Here is a 20,992-nt window from a genome sequence, read left to right on the forward strand (position 1 = left end):
CTATAACACACGGAGAAAACGCTGTGGTATGTTATCAGTATATCAGAGAACGACGGATCGAACTTCATGAGAATTTCCTATACGTGTTGTGTGAGAATAAGGGTTTCTGTCAAGAGCTGTAGGGTAATGATACATATACATACAGGCACATATCACAGACCAGTGTGTGCAGAAGAACTCGAGGACTAGCCCTTGACCCCTGCCCGTATTGGTCTCTCGTTTGTGTACGTTGCTCTTACACCACACTGTTCTGTTGCTCTTACAAGGGCAGATGACTCCAAGCGTGATTGATTATGCGTAATGATCCCATCTACCAAGACATATACCTACTTCAGTTGTTGAAAATACACCTTAGTGCCTTACCGTGATCTGTGTGGATAGTGAAGGTATTTTAAGACTCCGTGATTTAGAGTCTCTCGAAGGTATATAGTTTCTGAGACACTCAATGGACGGTGTGGGTAGATCTGGAGATTCCTTGGACACTCTGTGGAGTCTTTGAGGATGATTTGTTGCCTCTTCTGATGCCACCTGGGTGTGTCATGCCTCCTTCGCCTACATGGAGAAGGGGGTCATTTGGGAGGGGGGTGCTCAACCCTGGCACCCCTCGGGCAGATTTTCGCCTGGATGTGACTAGGGTGAATGAGAACAGAAGCACGGACAGACGGACATCAGCTGGACATAGATGTCCGAACCTCGGACCGACAAGGCAGGATACACAATTATTCTTCAGACAGACTGGGCGAGCTAGGTAAGTTGCTGTAGTGATATTGAGATTCACATGATATCAAGCGATTATTTCATTTCCGACTTTCCTTATTACTTTTCGATGTAATAATTGTCTCTGACGTGATAATCCAAATTATCTGAATATGCTGAAATTTCAAATTTTACCAAGTTTCATTTACATCGTGGGCGTAATACATGCGTGCCGTGTATGATAATGGTCGTGGCTGATATTCCATGTCGACTTAACCTATACAGTAGTGTATAGTTCGTAAGGTCCAACACAAGCGAGTTGATGAATCTTCACACGAAGCGTATGTAATATATGATAGTTTTACATGCCCTATAGCATTGTTTACAAGATGTTAACACCATACAGTTTACCTTATAGAGTACACACTGTCCTCAGGGCTTCTATTATATAACGACCAATAACTTGTTTATTACATACTATATTATGCAACTGTGCAAGACTGCATATTTTTCCCTTGGTAACCGGCGGTAAATTAAAAGCTCCTGAAACTCGTTTGTAAAATCAGTATGACACACATCATCCTCATGTAACAATCACATATGCTACTGTTGTTATTCAAGATATGTACATGACCTGAAGCAAATCGTGTGAAGAAACAATTCCATATTCATGAACTTCAAATATTTTCAAACCGAATCGCCAACTCATTCGTTCCTTATCAAAATTAATGTGGTTGAATACAACATGCAAATAACATATTACAGCGCATTATTCCATGTCCCGACATTCAACTCTGAACACAACCCCGTTGTACACCAAGCACGTCCCTTCCACCCCCTGTCAATACCCCCAACATAAGCACGCAGGTACACTACACAATGATTACAAAGGCCACTGGCTAATAAGCATAGCTAGTTGGGGACAGCAGAAAATCTATTGAGACTTATGGTAACTTTATCCGCTTTGATTACAGTGTGATGGGTTCTCACCACACCAATTGGTAATTCAAATACCTTCGGTATTGTCGGGGCATTTTTTACTGGGTATTTCGTACAAAACATGGCTGACATTAGACTGGACGCAGTCTCCTTTTAAAACATATTTTTACAATTATTGCACAAATCTGAGGAAAATTTGATTTCTTGTCTATTGTTTTGCGAATTACTTTAAACACCTTTATAGCAACTATTGTAATCATATTTGGTTTTATTTCTCTTTTTGATGCTCCGGGAGACACTGCTTTTTGTAATAATACAAAGGAGCCTGCCACAGTCTAGCTACAGGCTGACATGTGGAGGTGTGTGTTATTAGGCTCTTTAAGTCACAGTGGTCCTTTTACAAATACTTCAATTGACGCTCTAATGGTGATATCCTCATAAAACAATATGACGTCTTTGTCACGGACATAACAGCAAATGATTTCCCGAGGAGTAATGATACTGTTGGTATTGTTTATTTCTATTTGACAAGCACTTGACATCAAAGTATTAATGTAAATGATTTAAAAAAAGTCCTACATCACGATTGAGTGACTTCTAATCGGCAACACATTTTCATTCATAAAGTACTAGAAGACATACAGAGTCTACCAGCAAGGTTAATCAAGCTGACAAGCCACCAGCAAGTTTAAAGTTATAAAGTGTTTTACATTAGCATATATACAGTTAACTACGGATATAACGAACTCAAAGGGACCACTAATTTTAGTTCGTTATAACCGTAGTTCGTTATAAGCGTATATATAGCTCAACTACAGCAAATAGTCGGGACAAAAAAAGTAAGTTCGCTATATCCGTCAGTTCGTTATAAGCGTGTTCGTTATAAACGTAGTTTACTGTAATCTTATCTAATAATAAGACCACCAGAACGCGTCTTGCGCACGTTCCAGTTCTTGAACTAGAAACTGTACCGAATGGTTTATATAATTAACATTTACAGTTATAAAACCTGTTTAAAGCAGTCGGAGTCGACCTGTTTTATCATTATTTAAACAAATACATGCGACAAAACCCTTTCCATATTTAAAAGAAATCTAAAAGTAGAGTTGAGTGTACGATTCCGATTATTTCATGAGCATATGTTTATAAATTAAAATCAAATAGTGATGACACCAGGTGTTCGCGGATGAGTAAGCGTAAGCGCCCGTCAAAAACACATGCAACGGCAAGTCAATTATCCACCTGATAAACACGGGAACATGTGGTACAATGATTTTTAAGCTTTGATCAGTGAATCCTGATACTGCCAAGGGACGCAACTCACCACAATACATTACGGAGAATTAGGGCAACCCACGTTTCCTACCGGCCCAAAACAGAGACATCACGTTAAGTGTACACCATAAATTAATTATAAATATTTCGAAAAAACAGGTTTTTGCTCATCTGTTGCCTCATAATAGCGTAGAACTTTTAAAAATCAATAGTGATGTTTTCATACCCGACAGTACTTTATACGCGACATAAATTATATTTCATAAATTCATAAGGTCTAACATGAGGTCAGACCAGGTGCGTTATTAAATATTTCCTCACCGTCCTTGGTAAAAGGAAATAGCTGTACCAGCTCAATGAGCATTGTGTAGAAAACAATGACTTACCTACCACCTAGCCGGCACCTTCTAACCCTTGCTTTACGTATAAACCAGAGTCCTGAGAACCGATTGTCCCATAACTCACAGCGAACCTGGCTAATGGAGTTTTACATCAATAATCTGGCAAATCTCTCGCAAATCTTTACAAAATACATGACACAAACCGGAACACATTTATAACGGAAAATGTGTTCTTTCATGGCGATACGGAATGTGTCACTTTTAAAGGCATGCATTTGCCGTATATTTCACGGTGTGTTTTAACATGGCTTTCAAGTGATATGATTTATGAAGGTAGAGAGATGTCTGGGTCTGCTTATGCTTTGATAATGATGTCAAGATATAAATCCCTTCACTCTTACTTCATCCTGAAACTAATCTGCTTTAGATAGACATCTGTTGGTTATTTTCTCTTTTAAAATTGCAGGGTCAACGAGTGTATGGCTGTCTTACACTACACGAAAAAGCATATTTCCTGACGTTAGGAATAGTGTCAGCACTAATGCACTTCAGTAAACTACGGTTATAACGAACTCAAAATACCACTAATTTGTATTCGTTATAACCGTAGTTCGTTATAAGCAAATGTACGGAATATATACAGCAAATAGACAGGACCAAAAACATAGTTCGTTATATCCGTCAGTTCGTTATGAGCGTGTTCGTTATAACCGTAGTTTACTGTATTTCATGCAATTTTATCTCAGTATTAACGCCTGTATATATGAGCATAGTTCAGTTGTTGTCGGGTCAATCCTCAATAAATCAGTTATTTCAGTTCTAAAGGGTGAATGTACGAATGTTACAGTCGTTATACTGAAGACAAATGTAATGTTTAATTGATTTGTGAACATTATCATCAACTGAGAACTCTTCACTAAATATGTAATACGCATAAAAACCAAACATTAATGCTTACTCTTCTCCATAATTATTCAGAAAACAGTGAAACAAAGAAAACAAAGGTGCAGACTATTTTTTGTTTGGGTTGAATCTCACAGACATTTCGCAGTCAATCAGTTCAATCTCCTAGCCGAACATCCCCTGTATTTCTTTCGCGGTATATAAGCAATATACCTCAGTATCTCAGAGTGTAGATCTCATTTCACCTAAATATCTTATATCTGATAAATATCTGTTATATCTAACTAACTCCCCCGTTGATTTTGAAACGGTCTCTATTCTTTCTTTCATTCTATGTTGTGTAACGCCGCACTCAGCACTATTCCAGCTATATGACGGCGGTCTGTAAATAATCGAGTCTGGACTAGACAATCCAGTGATTGACATCATGAGCATCGATCCACGTAATTGGGATACGATGACATGCACCAACCAAGTCAGCGAGCCTGACCACCCGATCCCGTTAGTCGCCTCTTACGACAAGCATAGTCGCCCTTTACGGCAAGCATGGGAAATCAAAGAAACAACTGAGAAACCATATTCAGTGCCTTATTTTGATCTACGCATGGAAATTCAATAAGATTGCAGCCTCTGTTTTGTTTGTTTGTTTGTTGTTTAACGCCAGATTCAGCAATATTCCAACTATATGACGGCGGTCTATAAATAATCGAGTCTGGACCAGACATTCCAATGATTGACAGCATGAGCATCGATCCACGCAATTGGAATACGATGACATGCATCAATCAAGTCAGCGAGCCTGACCAACCTATCCCGTTTGTCGCCTCTTACGACAAGCATAGTCGCCTTTTACGGCAAACATGGGTTGCTGAAGACCTATTCTACCCCGGATCTTCACGGGTCTGCAGCCTCTGTACAAAGGTGAACGGATGGTTTCGGATTTCCAATAATTAATTTTCCCTTCATGTCGAGAAATATACAGCTATAGCTTACCGCGTCTACATTTCTCAATTCTTTATGTGATTTAAAGTATGTACAATGTATTCAAATTTCAAGGTACATTTGCTTACAACTAATAATCATAAGCTTACCAATGAAGGTATCACCAACAATTCCTGGTTAAGTAATTCCAGAGGTGTTATGGTAGTCGGAGACATTCGGAGAAATTTGCTAAATATCACACGTAGCTTGTCAACATGGTGCGCGATGGTACCCTGAACTATGACCTTTTAATGACCTTTATCACCTTCTCACTCACTGGTACATTTTTGTTTTTGTAAAAATTAAGTCAGTGGTGGGCGCTATCGTTAGAGCAGGACACGCTTACCCTTTTCGCGAACACTTGGTGTCATCACGGATTTTCAGTGATCCGTTCATATAATTTGCATCACATTTTGTCCTTTCTCTCGCCTGATATGAGACAGATATTCACGAGTGGTTATTCTCTGGCGTTGTCGTATTGAATTCACTTCAATTGAATTTAAATTCCGATGAGTTTGACTTTGATGCTTTGAACAACAGGAAATATATCCAAAAGAAAATTACGATTAGTCAAATAACGCATTAAACGATGTTATGTTTGTAGATAATGGGACATTATACTCAACGCACACTTAGCGACCTTTATGGGTAATCATACACCCAACACAATAAGTTGTTATGATATTCCTAGCACGTCACAAAACACGAACCGTGGACATTCTGTATATAGCAGATGTGAGGAGATGGTCATTCAGATTAGGCATTGTAGATCCAAATCTAGGTTTACAAATATACACGTATCAACAATGTGCACTTAACTAGCACGTTAAGCAACATTAAACATACCGATATATAATATGTGATTTATTCTCTGTTTGAGACCGAGCGCCTTGAAGCGCCGAGAGGGGCGACTTAATTATGTATTGACATTCAACTCAAGCTTGAAGACAAAGAGCTGGTGATCAGAAACTAGAGGTCCATTACATGCTTGAGTTCCTAACTAAGAATGACGTACACATACGACGATGTACACTGTATATTTCCCTGATCACACCGTGATATAACCCTGTATTGATGACCAACTCTGCCTTGCCGTATGAACCTACGACAAGCATAGTCGCCTTTTATGGTAAACATGGGCATCACACCGTGATACAACCCTGTATTGATGACCGTCTCTGCCTTGCCGTATGAACCATACAGAAGGACGGCAATCTCACCATTGTGTAATACCCTCGTATATCTTATGTCAGAGTCTGTATCAAGGCTGGATAGACCACATCTTGGCAATTATAGCGTTTGCTGGTCACTTTCGTAGGCCCAATTGCTGGATAAAGTTGATAATAATGTAAACCTATTGGTTGATATGTATGGAAGGTCGAGGGCTACATTTTTCTTGAGCTGCACAAGCCTGTGCCTAAATACTAGGCCCCATTGGTGTGATAGACGTGATCTGGGCTCCATGATGTGATATAACTGACCTGTACTCCACTGGCTTGATAGACTTCATCTAGGCTCCACTGGCTTGATAGACTTCATCTAGGCTCCATTGGCTTGATAGACTTCATCTAGGCTCCATTGGCTTGATAGACTTCATCTAGGCTCCACTGGCTTGACATACTTAATCTAGCCTACATTGGTTTGATAGACTTAATCTAGCCTACATTGGTTTGATAGACTTAATCTAGCCTACATTGGCTTGATAGACTTCATCTAGGCTCCACTGGCTTGACATACTTAATCAAGGCTCCACTGGCATGACATATTTAATCTAGCCTACATTGGTTTGATAGACTTAATCTTGGCCCCACTGGCTTCATAGACTTCATCTAGGCTCCATTGGTTTGACTTACTTAATCTAGGCTCCAGTGGCTTGATATACTTCATCTAGGCTCCACAGGCGCGATAGAGACTTCATCTAGGCTCCGCTGGTTTGATATACTTAATCTAGGCTCCATTGGCTTGACATACTTAATCTAGGCTCCTTTGGCTTGACATACGTAATCTAGGCTCCATTGGCTTGATAGACTTCATCTAGGCTCCATTGGCTTGACATACGTAATCTAGGCTCCATTGGCTTGACATACTTAATCTAGGCTCCATTGGCTTGACATACTTAATCTAGGCTCCACTGGCTTGATAGACTTCATCTAGGCTCCATTGGCTTGACATACGTAATCTAGGCTCCATTGGCTTGACATACTTAATCTAGGCTCCATTGGCTTGACATACTTAATCTAGGCTCCACTGGCTTGACATACTTAATCTAGGCTCCATTGGCTTGATAGACTTCATCTAGGCTCCATTGGCTTGACGTATGTAATCTAGGCTCCACTGGCTTGACATACTTAATCTAGACTCCATTGGCTTGATAGACTTTATCTAGGCTCCATTGGCTTGACGTATGTAATCTAGGCTCCATTGGCTTGATAGACTTCATCTAGGCTCCATTGGCTTGACATATGTAATCTAGCCTACATTGGCTTGATAGACTTCATCAAGGCTCCATTGGCTTGACATTCTTAATCTAGGCTCCATTGGCTTGATAGACTTCATCTAGGCTCCATTGGCTTGACATACTTAATCTAGGCACATTGGCTTGATAGACTTCATCTAGGCTCCATTGGCTTGACATACGTAATCTAGCCTACATTGGCTTGATAGACTTCATCCAGGCTCCACTGGCTTGACATTCTTAATCTAGCCTACATTGGCTTGATAGACTTCATCTAGGCTTCACGGGCGTGATAGAGACTTCATCTAGGCTCCAGTGGTTTGATATAGACTTCATCTAGGCTCCACTAGCTTGACATTCTTAATCTAGGCTCCATTGGCTTGATGGACTTCATCTAGGCTCCACTGGCTTGACATACTTCATCTAGGCTACATTGGCTTGATAGACTTCATCTAGGCTCCACTGGCTTGACATACTTCATCTAGGCTCCACTGGCTTGATAGAATTCATCTAGGCTCCACTGGCTTGAAATACTTAATCTAGGCTCCATTGGCTTGATAGATTTCATCTAGGCTCCATTGGCTTGACATACTTAATTAAGCCTACATTGACTTGACATACTTAATCTAGGCTCCACTCGTTTGATATAGACTTCATCTAGGCTCCACTGGCTTGACATACTTAATCTAGGCTCCATGGGCTTCATAGAGACTTCATCTAGGCTCCACTGGCTTCATAGAGACTTCATCTAGGATCCACTGGCTGGACAGACTTAATCTAGGCTCCATGGGCTTCATAGAGACTTCTTCTAGGCTCCACTGGCTTCATAGAGACTTCATCTAGGATCCACTGGCTGGACAGACTTAATCTAGGCTCCACTGGCTTCATAGAGACTTCATCTAGGATCCACTGGCTGGACAGACTTAATCTAGGCTCCATGGGCTTCATAGAGACTTCATCTAGGCTCCACTGGCTTCATAGAGACTTCATCTAGGATCCACTGGCTGGACAGACTTAATCTAGGCTCCATGGGCTTCATAGAGACTTCATCTAGGCTCCACTGGCTTCATAGAGACTTCATCTAGGATCCACTGGCTGGACAGACTTAATCTAGGCTCCACTGGCTTCATAGAGACTTAATCTAGGCTCCACTGGCTTCATAGAGACTTCATCTAGGATCCACTGGCTGGACAGACTTAATCTAGGCTCCATGGGCTTCATAGAGACTTCATCTAGGCTCCACTGGCTTCATAGAGACTTCATCTAGGATCCACTGGCTGGACAGACTTAATCTAGGCTCCATGGGCTTCATAGAGACTTCATCTAGGCTCCACTGGCTTCATAGAGACTTCATCTAGGATCCACTGGCTGGACAGACTTAATCTAGGCTCCACTGGCTTCATAGAGACTTCATCTAGGCTCCACTGGCTTCATAGAGACTTCATCTAGGATCCACTGGCTGGACAGACTTAACCTAACCCCCACTGGTTTACTGTACATGCCCAAGGCCCCACTGGCTTGATAGAGTTAATCACGACTCAACTGGCTATATAGACTCGACCAGGGCCAGTGTCAGTTCTTACATTACACTCCATATAGCCCATACCATGTATATGTTCATAACGTTCGCCCAAGAGAATGAGCCACGCTCTATCCCAAATAATTTTGAGTGTAAAAGACATTTATCTGAGATTTTGAAAACGTAAAAAATGAACCAGAGTGACAAACCATTAAAAGGATAACCTAGTTATATCAGAGCATAAATCTGGTTACATATAGAAGAGACCATAAAATATATTATGCTCTCCGTATATTGTGACCCACCGCTTGTCTGGTGTGCCCACGGTAATAGAGGCGAACACGTGGTGTCATTGATCTACAGTCGTACCAAACCAGGAAGACGGCGACACTGCCTAAAGTAGATACCTCCCCGTCCCCACAAGACACACACCGGACCCCGTGGGGCGGAGGAGCTGTGGGGTACATGTTTAAGTAATAGATATGCACCACAAATTGAAAAATGTGATAAACGCATGAGTATGAATTAGTAATGAAAGTTTGTAGTTTTATCTTGTTTGTGGGGGACATAGCGGGGGTGCATAAAATGTACAAATAAAGCTGGGATACGGATTTGTAGGTAACTCGGTGTTATGCGAAGAAATTTCTCGTGTATCTAGCTGGATTTAACAAATCACCGTGAGGTGAGGTGAGGTGAGGTGAAATAGGGTTTAACGTCGCGTCCAAGATTATTGCACTTATATAGCGACATACATGTACGTGTGTGTTTGTGTGGCTGCTTGTACTAGTCCGGACTGATGCCGATTTATAGAGCTAGCCCACTGAGATACCACGCCGCAGTTTAACATGAATACCCCACTCAGACATAGTATACTGACTCCGAGCCGACCAGTCCTTGTTTCAGCCCCTTAGTGTCGAGTGCCAGACAGGGTAACAACAAGTTCCATCTTTTTATGTCTTTTGGTATGACGCTGCCGGGGATCAAACCCCGTACCTTCCGCTCTCCGGACGGACGCTCTACCACAAGGCCACGGAGGCGGTCCAAATCATCTTGATCTTGAGGAGTGGTGTCGTTGAATTGTCGTCACATTTTCGATAATGACATATCGAGTTGTGAATGTTCGAGTTAAAGATATTTCTGTGTATGGGCTTAAAACGTAATTCCTTTTATTCAGTCGAACAGTATGCCATGCATTATTAAATATATTGATGTAAGCAAGTGCCCTATCTATCGTGTTTATTATATACACATGTTACATCAGACATATATTTGATCATTTTCATCAGAACATAACACTGCCTGCCGAATTGAATAAAAAGTCATGGAAAGTGTAATTGATTGACTTTTGTACTTCCTCCTAAGAAGGGAGAAGGCGGTAATAAGTGCTGCACTTGTGCCCAATCCCTTTGTCTTTTTGGACAATAAAATATGTTTAATAATAAGAAGAAGAAGTAATCAATGAAAAAATATGCCAGAAGCAACTTATCAACTTTATACAATATAGATATGACTTAAGTACGTGTACAGGGACGACATTTAGTACACAGCGACGTTACGCTTGGTCTGAGACTCAATATCAGTCTCTGGTTTACTTGGTCCGAGTATGATAAGAAATTAAAGCTATTATATCTTCTATGAAATGAAAGGTGCACAGCGTCACACAGCCCTAGGTTCATCATTATACATAGAAAAGTGCAGCAACAGTGAGTGAGTATGGTTTTACGCCGCGTTTACCGATATGCCAGCAATATCACGGCGGGGGACACCAGAAATGGGCTTCACACACTGTATCCCTGTGGGGAATTGAACCCGGTCTTTGGCATGACGTGCGAACGCTTTAACCACTAGGCTACCCCACCGCCCCACTGCAGCAACAATATGCAAAGACAAACTCTGAAATAACGGACGACTGTCGGGGTAACGTTCCACGCGCTAACGGGGGCACGGATGGCCCAGTCGTCTAAGGCGCCGCGATTCGCTGTGCAGAGTTGCGTCCCTTGGGCACGCCAGAAACCTATGGTTTTGGGTTCGAATCCCGGTTCGCCCCGATTATGTTTCTAGGTTTGTCAGCACCATACCCGTGCTCGTGGGTTTCACCGAAGTGGTAAACGTCTGAGACCTGCATCACTTCGGGCTTTCCTCCCACATTAAGCTGACACGCCCTGATATAACTGGAATACTGTTAAAAGCGGCGTTAAACCCAACTCACTCACACACTCCTAGCGCTAACATTACAGTTCTCGTCCACAAAGACTGCGTATTTGTCCACTTCGTATTTGTCCAGCATACAAACTTGCTCCAACAAACTCCAACAAACATTTCTATCGACTGACCGACCCGCTAGTATGTTAATTCTTTCCAGATAATAAACTTCTCCCTTTCTGATTGTCCAGCATAAGAATAAGGGTGGGTGGTCAAGATTAGTGACCACTCTTAAGTCTGTATCTTCCATTACACTAGTTTCATTCTTCATCGTGACTGGATGACCTCGGTCGATCAGTGACAATGACAGCACAGACGAGCGCCTATAACACTTCCATTGTACGTGACAAGACCTATATACCGTGAGGTCAGTGCCAGGTAGATGATATATCTCACGATGTTTCTCAACGACGAACAAATACGACTTAATGGCAGTTTTGCTTGAATGGAGGCACGAGGACTCGGAGTTCTTTCATTCTGTTGTTGGGCGGTTAGGAGACATTTAGCGCAAGGGTTTATATACTTGAAAAGGCCAGTGTTTTCACTCCAGATATATTGAGTGTGTCAGAAGCGACGCCCGGTACGGAGGAGGTGCGGGACGGAGCATGCTATCGGGACATTTAGTATCAGGTAGTTTTGATTTACGTATCGTTATTATTTATTATAAGTCATATATTTTTATAGCTATATAAGAAGCGTTGGCAGGTGAAATGTACGTTGTTTCGTGTTCAGTACTTATGAGATTCTTTGTTGTATTAGCCTTTAGTTGAGCAAGTTTACTCTCCCTCTAAATATCACATCACCTACCACTGTCTTGATCCACTCAACCACCCACCCCCTCTCTCTTTCATGTTCTCTCTCTCGCTTTCTCTTTCACTCTCTCAAAGCTCGCTCTCCCCCCTCTCTCTCTTTCACTCACTATTTTAATAACTCTCTCACTCGCTCTCTTCTATCTCTGTCTCTCTCCCTCTCTCGCGTACTCTCTTTCACGCTCTCTCCCTATCGTTCACTTTCTCTCAGTCACTCTCTTTCAATCTCTCCCTCTCTCACTTTCTCGTTCACTCTCTCTCTCTCTCTGGCTCACTCTCTCTCACTCTTTCACGATCTCTTTTTACTCTTTCACTCGCTCTTTCTCCTTCTCTCTTTCAATCTCTCTCTCTCGCTCACCCTTTCTGTCTCTCTCCCTCTCGCTCTCTTTTACTCTCTCCCTCTCGGTCACTCTTTCACGATCTCTCCCTATCGTTCACTTTCTCTCAGTCACTCTCTTTCAATCTCTCCCTCTCTCACTTTCTCGTTCACTCTCTCTCTCTCTCTGGCTCACTCTCTCTCACTCTTTCACGATCTCTTTTTACTCTTTCACTCGCTCTTTCTCCTCTCTTTCAATCTCTCTCTCGGTCACCCTTTCTGTCTCTCTCCCTCTCGCTCTCTTTTACTCTCTCCCTCTCTCTCTCTCTCGGTCACTCTTTCAGACCCTGTCTCTTTTTCACTCTCTTTCTCCTCTCTTTCAATCTCTCTCCCTTACTCTCTTCTCTCGTCCTCTGTCTCTCCCCCTCGCTCTCACTCTCTCGCTCACTATATATCTCTCGCTCACTCTCCCCCTCTTCTCTATCTCTCTCTCTCTCTCTCTCCTACTCACCTATCAACGTGTTAAATAGCAATGGATACCAACAACGATACAAACTATTACATTGGTTAAAAAACAACAACATCTGTATGGATTCTCCAATGAAATGCAAAATATTATGTTAACTTCAAGGTTGACCAATAACACTAGACAGGTAAACAAGAGAGTATATAGTACACAAACAACCCTACAGGGGACACTCGGCTAAATCGTACAACAAATATACCCCACCCTCCAAGTAAGTCAAACAAATTATCCCGAGCATGGTAGATATTAGGGTAGGTATTCCTAATCCGAACGGACAATATTTGGTCAGTCTTTAGCTCAACCTTCCAGCGAAATTCACACTGTTCAACTGCCATAGGTGGTAGCTTTAGCACTGTATTTGTAGAACAAGCGTTGGCTAAATATAATCGGAGACCCGTATGTAACACTCAGTATTTGGGCTGATCTGCACTTGGAGCTTCACTTCACCCATGTGTCAGATATTCTGTTTCCCTCCCTGTCTACCACATCGCCAGTGTGTTACCCTTTTGGAGTCATGCAGGTTGTTGACGGTACAAGTCACTTCTTAGAGATTTAGTTGGAGTTACTTCAATTTGGAGAGTATTGCAGTTATGTCAGTTTGATGTGGGAGAAGGTCTGATGTCACGCAGGTGTTTGACTTTTGTGGAAACCAGGAGCGTTTGTATGGCTCTGATAACTCCTAAGGTTCGTGATGAACATTGGATTCAAATCCAGGAACTGCGAATCCTTGTAGTGTAGAATCCGAGTGTCAGGTGAGTCAAAGTTGTTTTACGTTACGTCGCAGCTGAAATGAACAATTCGAATCTGGACCAGTGGTCAATAGCATGTACAGCGAAACACGTTCTTTGGTCATAGATTGAGACCATCCTCGTCGTTGTCTCGTCCCGCTGACACAGGAACACTTGACGTACATGTCCATTATCAAAACATGGTTCATAATCTTCATAGGTCATAGATTGAAACCATCCTCATTGTTGTCTCGTCCCTCAGACACAAGAACACTTGATGTACATGTCCATTATCAAAACATGGTTCATAATCTTCATAGGTCACAGATTGAAACCATCCTCGTGGCTGTCTCGTCCCTCAGACACAAGAACACTTGATGTACATGTCCATTATCAAAACATGGTTCATAATCTTCATAGGTCATAGATTGAAACCATCCTCATCGTTATCTCGTCCCTCAGACACAGGAACACTTGATGTACATGTCCATTATCAAAACATGGTTCATAATCTTCATAGGTCATAGATTGAAACCATCCTCATCGTTATCTCGTCCCTCAGACACAGGAACACTTGATGTACATGTCCATTATCAAAACATGGTTCATAATCTTCATAGGTCATAGATTGAAACCATCCTCGTCGTTGTCTCGTCCCTCAGACACAAGAACACTTAATGTACATGTCCATTATCAAAACATGGTTCATAATCTTCATAGGTCATAGATTGAAACCACCCTCTACGTCGTCTCGTCCCTCAGACACAAGAACACTTGATGTACATGTCCATTATCAAAACATGGTTCATAATCTTCATAGGTCATAGATTGAAACCATCCTCGTCGTTGTCTCGTCCCGCAAACACAAGAACACTTGATGTACATGTCCATTATCAAAACATGGTTCATAATCTTCATAGGTCATAGATTGAAACCACCCTCTACGTCGTCTCGTCCCTCAGACACAAGAACACTTGATGTACATGTCCATTATCAAAACATGGTTCATAATCTTCATAGGTCATAGATTGAAACCATCCTCGTCGTTGTCTCGTCCCGCAGACACAAGAACACTTGATGTACATGTCCATTATCAAAACATGGTTCATAATCTTCATAGGTCATAGATTGAAACCATCCTCGTCGTTGTCTCGTCCCTCAGACACAAGAACACTTGACGTACATGTCCATTATCAAAACATGGTTCATAATCTTCATAGGTCATAGATTGAAACCACCCTCATCGTTGTCTCGTCCCTCAGACACAAGAGCACTTGATGTACATGTCCATTATCAAAACATGGTTCATAAATAAATTTTGAATAACTATTTTTCAATGTATTAAATGTAATAATGAAAAGACTAACTTACTACACGTAGTACAATTAATAATATAATCAATCACTGGTTTGTCTGGTCTAGACTCGAATATTTACAGGCCACTGTAATAAAGCGGGAATAGTGCGGCGTAAAACAACAATCTCAGTCTCTTTATTCTGACGAGATACCATTCTGTATAAATTGATATTGATATTCGTTTGTATAATCAAAATAGTACTATCACATTAAATTTCAGTAGATGAAAATACATAAGGAAAGGCGTGTTCGTGAGTTTAATATCATTTAAACAATAACAAAATACATTCCACGCAATACTTTCTGAATATGAATAATGTTAAATTACACTGAAACTGCTCTCAATATATAGTTTATGTCGGTGCAAGTGCATAGTCCCGAAAGAATATATTTTGTCAATATAGTCCTATGTCGAACCTCCGCTTCTCTCGAACAATGGATAGCTCCATACTATTTCCGACTTCGAATTAACAAAGTTTCACTGTATTTTAGTCCATCGTATTTCAGCTATGCAAAGACTTTGTTTTCAACATTCATTCGTGTCAATAGAAAGTGTATATCAGCTAAACAAATAATACCTACAAATTACTGAACATGGTAGAAGGGAAACGCTGAAACGTAATCAATATCTTCGCCTCGCAATCACACAGACAGATAACGGTTAAATCACGACTAACACACCGTGCTTATAGCCTCGCTACACTGGTCGATATCGACATGGACATCTTGTCAATTAATGTGACAAGTTGACAGCTGGCTTGTCAATTACAAAGGAACGTTTATCTCATATTGAACACAGGTAAGTGGGATTACTGCACGGGGATTTGGACTCCGAGATTAAAATTCTGTCTATTCTGCGAAGATAATATCTAAGTTACCACATTGGTTATTGAGCCAATGCGTGCATTAGAAGTTAATCGGGTTTAGATTAACTCTCGAAGTATATACTTTGAGAATAAAAATTGCCAGTATTTATGATGAATTCGGAAAAGGTGGATTTAATATTTTATGGTAGGTAGCCTTTTTAGATTTAAACGTTATTAGTATCACTGGTATAAGAACCACTACGACGTATGAATTATTCCTATCTGTTTGTTCCAAAGGCTATGTTATTTCATGTTGTTGGCCTGGGAGGCCGAACAGTCGTGTTTATCGAATTGACCAATGTCCGGTGCAATACATCGATGGCAAGTTAAGATATTGATCGATCTATGATCCGTAGTTTTGATATTCATTAATTAAATGAAAGATGATGCAAATGAACGCCCATAGTCAGAGCTCGGCTGTTGAAGTCATGACAAATGTGTTTTTGGCAAGCATGTATCCACTCAGATTACGTTCATAACTTTATTAGGGTTCCCCTTAAAGTCCTACCAATCTGTGGAACCGTGTTAATGACTCACATTGAGTAAAGGTTAATGTACTCATCATATAAGATACTACCGTAATGACTGTAACCAGTCCCGAAAGACATTGTTAAAAACGTATTTAAACGGGAAATATAATATTTTTGTGTTTCTGTCTGTTGGTTAACGCCTGAGTCAGCAATATGCAAGCTATATCATGACAGCCTGTAAATTTATAGTCGAGTCTGGACCACACAAGCCAGTGATTGATGTTATGAGCAACAATCCTATTTATCGCGTTACGTTAGCATTCCAATCATCCCAGTCAGAGAGCCTGGCCACCCGATCCCGTTAGTCGCCTCTTCCGACAAGCATAGTCACCTTTCACACAAGCATTGGTTGCTGAAGACCTATTCTATCCCGGATCTTCACGGGGCTATCGTCAAGGCGAATTTATTCACCGAAGGCGTTCAATTTTCTGTTTCTTTGTTTAAGGATCCACAGACCCTAAACATTTGTTTTGTTAACAGATCATCTTAATAATTTAGCATAGTACTTATAAACAAGAAATCACACATTGTTCCTCAGATAAATGATACATGTTCTATTACATGTACTAAGTTTATTTGTATTGTTATTTCGACCACTGACCAAATGTGAAAATCCGTAAACGAAACTAATAAAAGAAAAAAAAGGTTTTTGTATTAAAATCAATCAGTTGCTCAGTCAAATATGGCAACAATTGCCGTCACCTTTGAAAATGACGCCCATTCCTAAACAATATCGGACCAGGGACAATAATGTTCAGAAACTAAGGCGTTCGTGTGTTTTTTCAAGGGCGGCATATCATATGTTTATCTTTTGTAACAATACAATATGCGGTTATTAATAACTAACAAAGCGACTGTGGTTAAACGCACAGACTATCACGTGTTATATCACAGACTTTTATGTTGTGTGGCACGTTATTACACGCATACACACAATGGGTGAGCATGTTTTGATACAAAGTCACTTAGTCACTACATATGTTAGATACAATACAACACACACGTACAACTTACAATACAACACACGCAAGAAGCTCGCCTATACAACTGGTCAGAACTACCAAGTATAATGTATACTCATTCGTCTCTCAGATCTGCATTCAACAACGAAATAGTCAGTCGACTACACTACATTCCATAAGTAACTTCCACCAGTTAGGGGAAATGTTCCCAGTGCTAACGCGGCACTATCACGACAATATCACTTTTGCAGCTCTATTCGCGACATTCAGAAAACAATTTTGAAATTCAGTGGCTGTGTACGAAACCATACAGTTCATGGTAATAACCAATCGTCCCTGGTTATAATGCCAACCTGGTTATAATGCCAAGCTGGTTATAATGCCATGTTTTCTCCGCGTATTTCCGCAGGCTCGCTGACTTGGTCGACCCATGTCATCGTATTCCAATTGCGTGGATCGATGCTCATGTTGTCAATGACAGGATTGTCTGGTCCAGACTCGATTATTTACAGACCGCCGCCATATACTAGTAGCTATATATCACGTCAGTAAGGTTTTTCAGCTCCCTCGATATAATGCCACAATTTCCGAAAGGTGGCGTTATAACCAAGGAGGTGAGTGAGTGAGTATGGTTTTACGCCGCTTTTAGCAATATTCCAGCAATATCACGGCGGGGGACACCAGAAATGGACTTCACACATTTTACCCATGTCGGGAATCGAACCCGGGTCTTCGGCGTGACGAGCGAACGCTTTAACCACTGGGCTACCCGACCGCCCTATAACCAGGGAGGCCGTTTGATTGAAAATAATCTCACTTGTTCCCCTGTTCACACATTTACTCCATTACACACAAGTATAATCTGTATATATTGAGCGAGAGAAACTAACAAGACTTATATCATGTTTCAGGGTTAGCGACAGGCGACTAGGAAAGGCGCGAGAATCTCACAGGAGTACATCCGTCCCTCCAAAAACAGCGCCATCTTTAATTCCGTTTGGCTCCCTTTCGACAAAGTCACATGACCCAGACAGTGTCAGTGTTAGGAGCAATGACTCTCGGTCAAGTGCAAACGGAAGCTCTCAACGGTTATGTGTGACGTCACTTGTGCTAAGGAAAGATAACTCCTCTGCCTTGAATTCTCGACAGGGTACGTTTGTAAGAAGCAAGACTGAATATTACGATTATGCGTCTTCCAATGGAATGTTGACTTCGCCTCGACGGAGAATGTACAAGAGGAGTGACAGAGTTATCGTTCCTTCCAAATATGGCTACCACCCTCGAAGCCATTCGCCGACCTTCAAATGCCTTATTCAAGCCTCGGATAAGTTAAGTCGTCTGCTAGGCACGGTGACCCGGTCAGTGGTCACGTCTACAGCCTCCTCAGACACAGATGGGACCAGTGCTCAGGATAGTTCGACCCTTGACGACACAGACAGTCAGTCCAATCAGTCGTTAGACCTGTATGACGTCGCGATTAAATCATATAAAGGTTATAGGTCAAGTCATGACCCAAGGTCAGAGTTCAAAGGTTTCGAATCTGATCGTCCAATAGGAAAACATCACGTGACACCTCGAACGTTCTCGGATAATATCAAAGTGGCTTACAGACAAAATGGCGTTCAGGGTACTGAGTTGCATTTATTTTTACCAAATATTGTGCCTAGTTCCGGCGACTGCAACGACCAGTCTCCAGAACCTCAAAGTGATCAGGAGACCGATACAATGTCTTCCAAGGCATTGCCAACGTTGAACAACAAATTAAACTATCTGAACTCAACAAAACCCGGCAACGGAATTCCCAAACGGACTCGTGTAATATCGAGGCGTACTTTGTCTCCTGCGAAACCCCTTAATAAGGATAAGCAACGAAAAAGCCGTAACTTTGAAGAAAGAGAGCCATTTATTCGGGGAGAAAGTCTGAAAGAAAGACTGGACGATTTTCCAACGTTAGTTTCTTTGGATACCAGCTAACACATTTCTTCTGACATGTCTTCACCGAGGTCGCTCTTGTTTGTTCTTCTGTAGATTGGTAATCAAATTAGCGAAAGAGTGTCATATCCAGCACAGTTTCTTTAAACTTGATGTTCAGCGGAGCGGTAGGCTGGTGGTTGAGTGAGTGAGTATGGTTTTACGCGGCTTTTAGGAATATTCGAGCAAAATAACGGCGGGGGACACCAGAAATGGGTTTCACACATTGTACCCATGTTGGGAATCGAACTGGGTCTTCGGCGTGACAAGCGAACGCTTTAAACCACTGGGCTACCCGACCGCCCCGCTAGTAGTTGATGCCCCAAATGGGTACAGTGCGTGGATCAAATTTCTGGTGTCCATCACCGTGATAATGGTGGAATATTGCTGATAACTGCGTAAGACCACTTCCACCAACTCTCATTAGTGTAAAGTAAAACGGTTAAGGATATAACTAAATTAAAACATTAGTTGGCCCAGATATATTTTATCGCGTCAATTCCAGTTTTGATTGGGAGACGTTTTCAGCCACCAAAAAGGATACCGTGAAAAGGGAATAAATAACCCAACCCAAGTCAAAATGTGGCTCATATTTTAAGAGCGATGCCGTATGTTCTCAACTCAACTTGAAGAGTTTAACATTCCCTCAAACTTGGCAAGCAAATTGCAACATCCTATTTGGTAAAAATGCAGACTAGCTAAGGCCAGGTTCACACAGTGCCGATTATGGCTCCCGTTTGAGATCAGACAGCGCTACAACACGAAAAGTGAAAGAGTCGATTACTTGGTTGGCTGGTTGGCTTGTTGTTTAGCGCCGCACTCAGCAATATTCCAGCTATATGACGGCGGGCTGTAAATAATCGGGTCTGGACCAGACAATCCAGTGATTAATATCATGACCATCAATCCACACAATTTGGATCGATGACATGCCTCAACCAAGTCAGCGAGCCTGACCACCCGATCCCGTTAGTCGCCTCTTAGGACAAGCATAGTCGCCTTTTACAGCAAGCATGGGTTGCTGAAGACCTTTTCTACCCCGGATCTTCACCGGTCGGCTAAAACTGAAACAAGCAATGGTGATGAATTTGATACGGGTATCATAGGTTTTTTTTACCTTATATTTGCAGTGTTTCGGCGATTGTTTCCAGTCTAGTAACGTTTTGATAACGTTTCTGTTTTTGGTCAAATTCAATTCAAAATTCAAATACATACGTTCTTTTGTCCGACAGTTTAGATACAAACATGGGACATGAAACCAAATCTACGACCTCGTATCTCCCCTTTCATAACATCTTCTTTACAGAGATAGCAGCGCCAATGCTAGCACAAAGACTGTTGGACTAATCTGTTTGTTTAACTGAACAGGTTTAACGTGTGAAAAAATCACATGAAGCCTCGCAGGGATTCCAGGTTAGAATTTGGCCCCAGCAACCTATGCTGGCCGTAAGAGGCCGTAAGACCACATGGACAGAGTGGTCAGGGCCCTTCTACCCCGATGGCATGGATCGGTGCTGACAATATCGATCACTGGATTGTCTGGTTCAGACTGGAGTATTTCCAGACCGCCGTTTTATAACTTAAATGTTGCCGAGTACGGCGTTAAACAACAAACAG

At 41.6% G+C, this 20,992-nt stretch overlaps 1 protein-coding gene across 1 annotated transcript; it reads left to right on the forward strand.

Moving 5' to 3' along the window:
• The first annotated feature begins 383 nt into the window (after positions 1 to 383).
• LOC124127275 lies at positions 384 to 20,241 on the forward strand. The gene is made up of 2 exons (XM_048384205.1): positions 384 to 748; positions 18,316 to 20,241. Exons 1-2 carry the CDS (start codon positions 522 to 524, stop codon positions 19,376 to 19,378), a joined length of 1,290 nt encoding a protein of 429 aa, XP_048240162.1. The 5' UTR covers positions 384 to 521; the 3' UTR covers positions 19,379 to 20,241.
• Positions 20,242 to 20,992: the final 751 nt, after the last annotated feature.

Source organism: Haliotis rufescens, unplaced genomic scaffold (genome assembly GCF_023055435.1).
Source record: "Haliotis rufescens isolate VD_foot unplaced genomic scaffold, xgHalRufe1.0.p SCAF_5, whole genome shotgun sequence".
NCBI lineage: Eukaryota > Metazoa > Mollusca > Gastropoda > Lepetellida > Haliotidae > Haliotis > Haliotis rufescens.

Bases quoted from the DNA above. Each gene is read 5' to 3' on its own strand.
- LOC124127275 (XM_048384205.1), top strand. From the start codon at position 522: ATGCCACCTGGGTGTGTCATGCCTCCTTCGCCTACATGGAGAAGGGGG. The intron at 749-18,315 runs GTAAGTTGCTGT...ATCATGTTTCAG, and splicing joins AGACAGACTGGGCGAGCTAG to GGTTAGCGACAGGCGACTAG.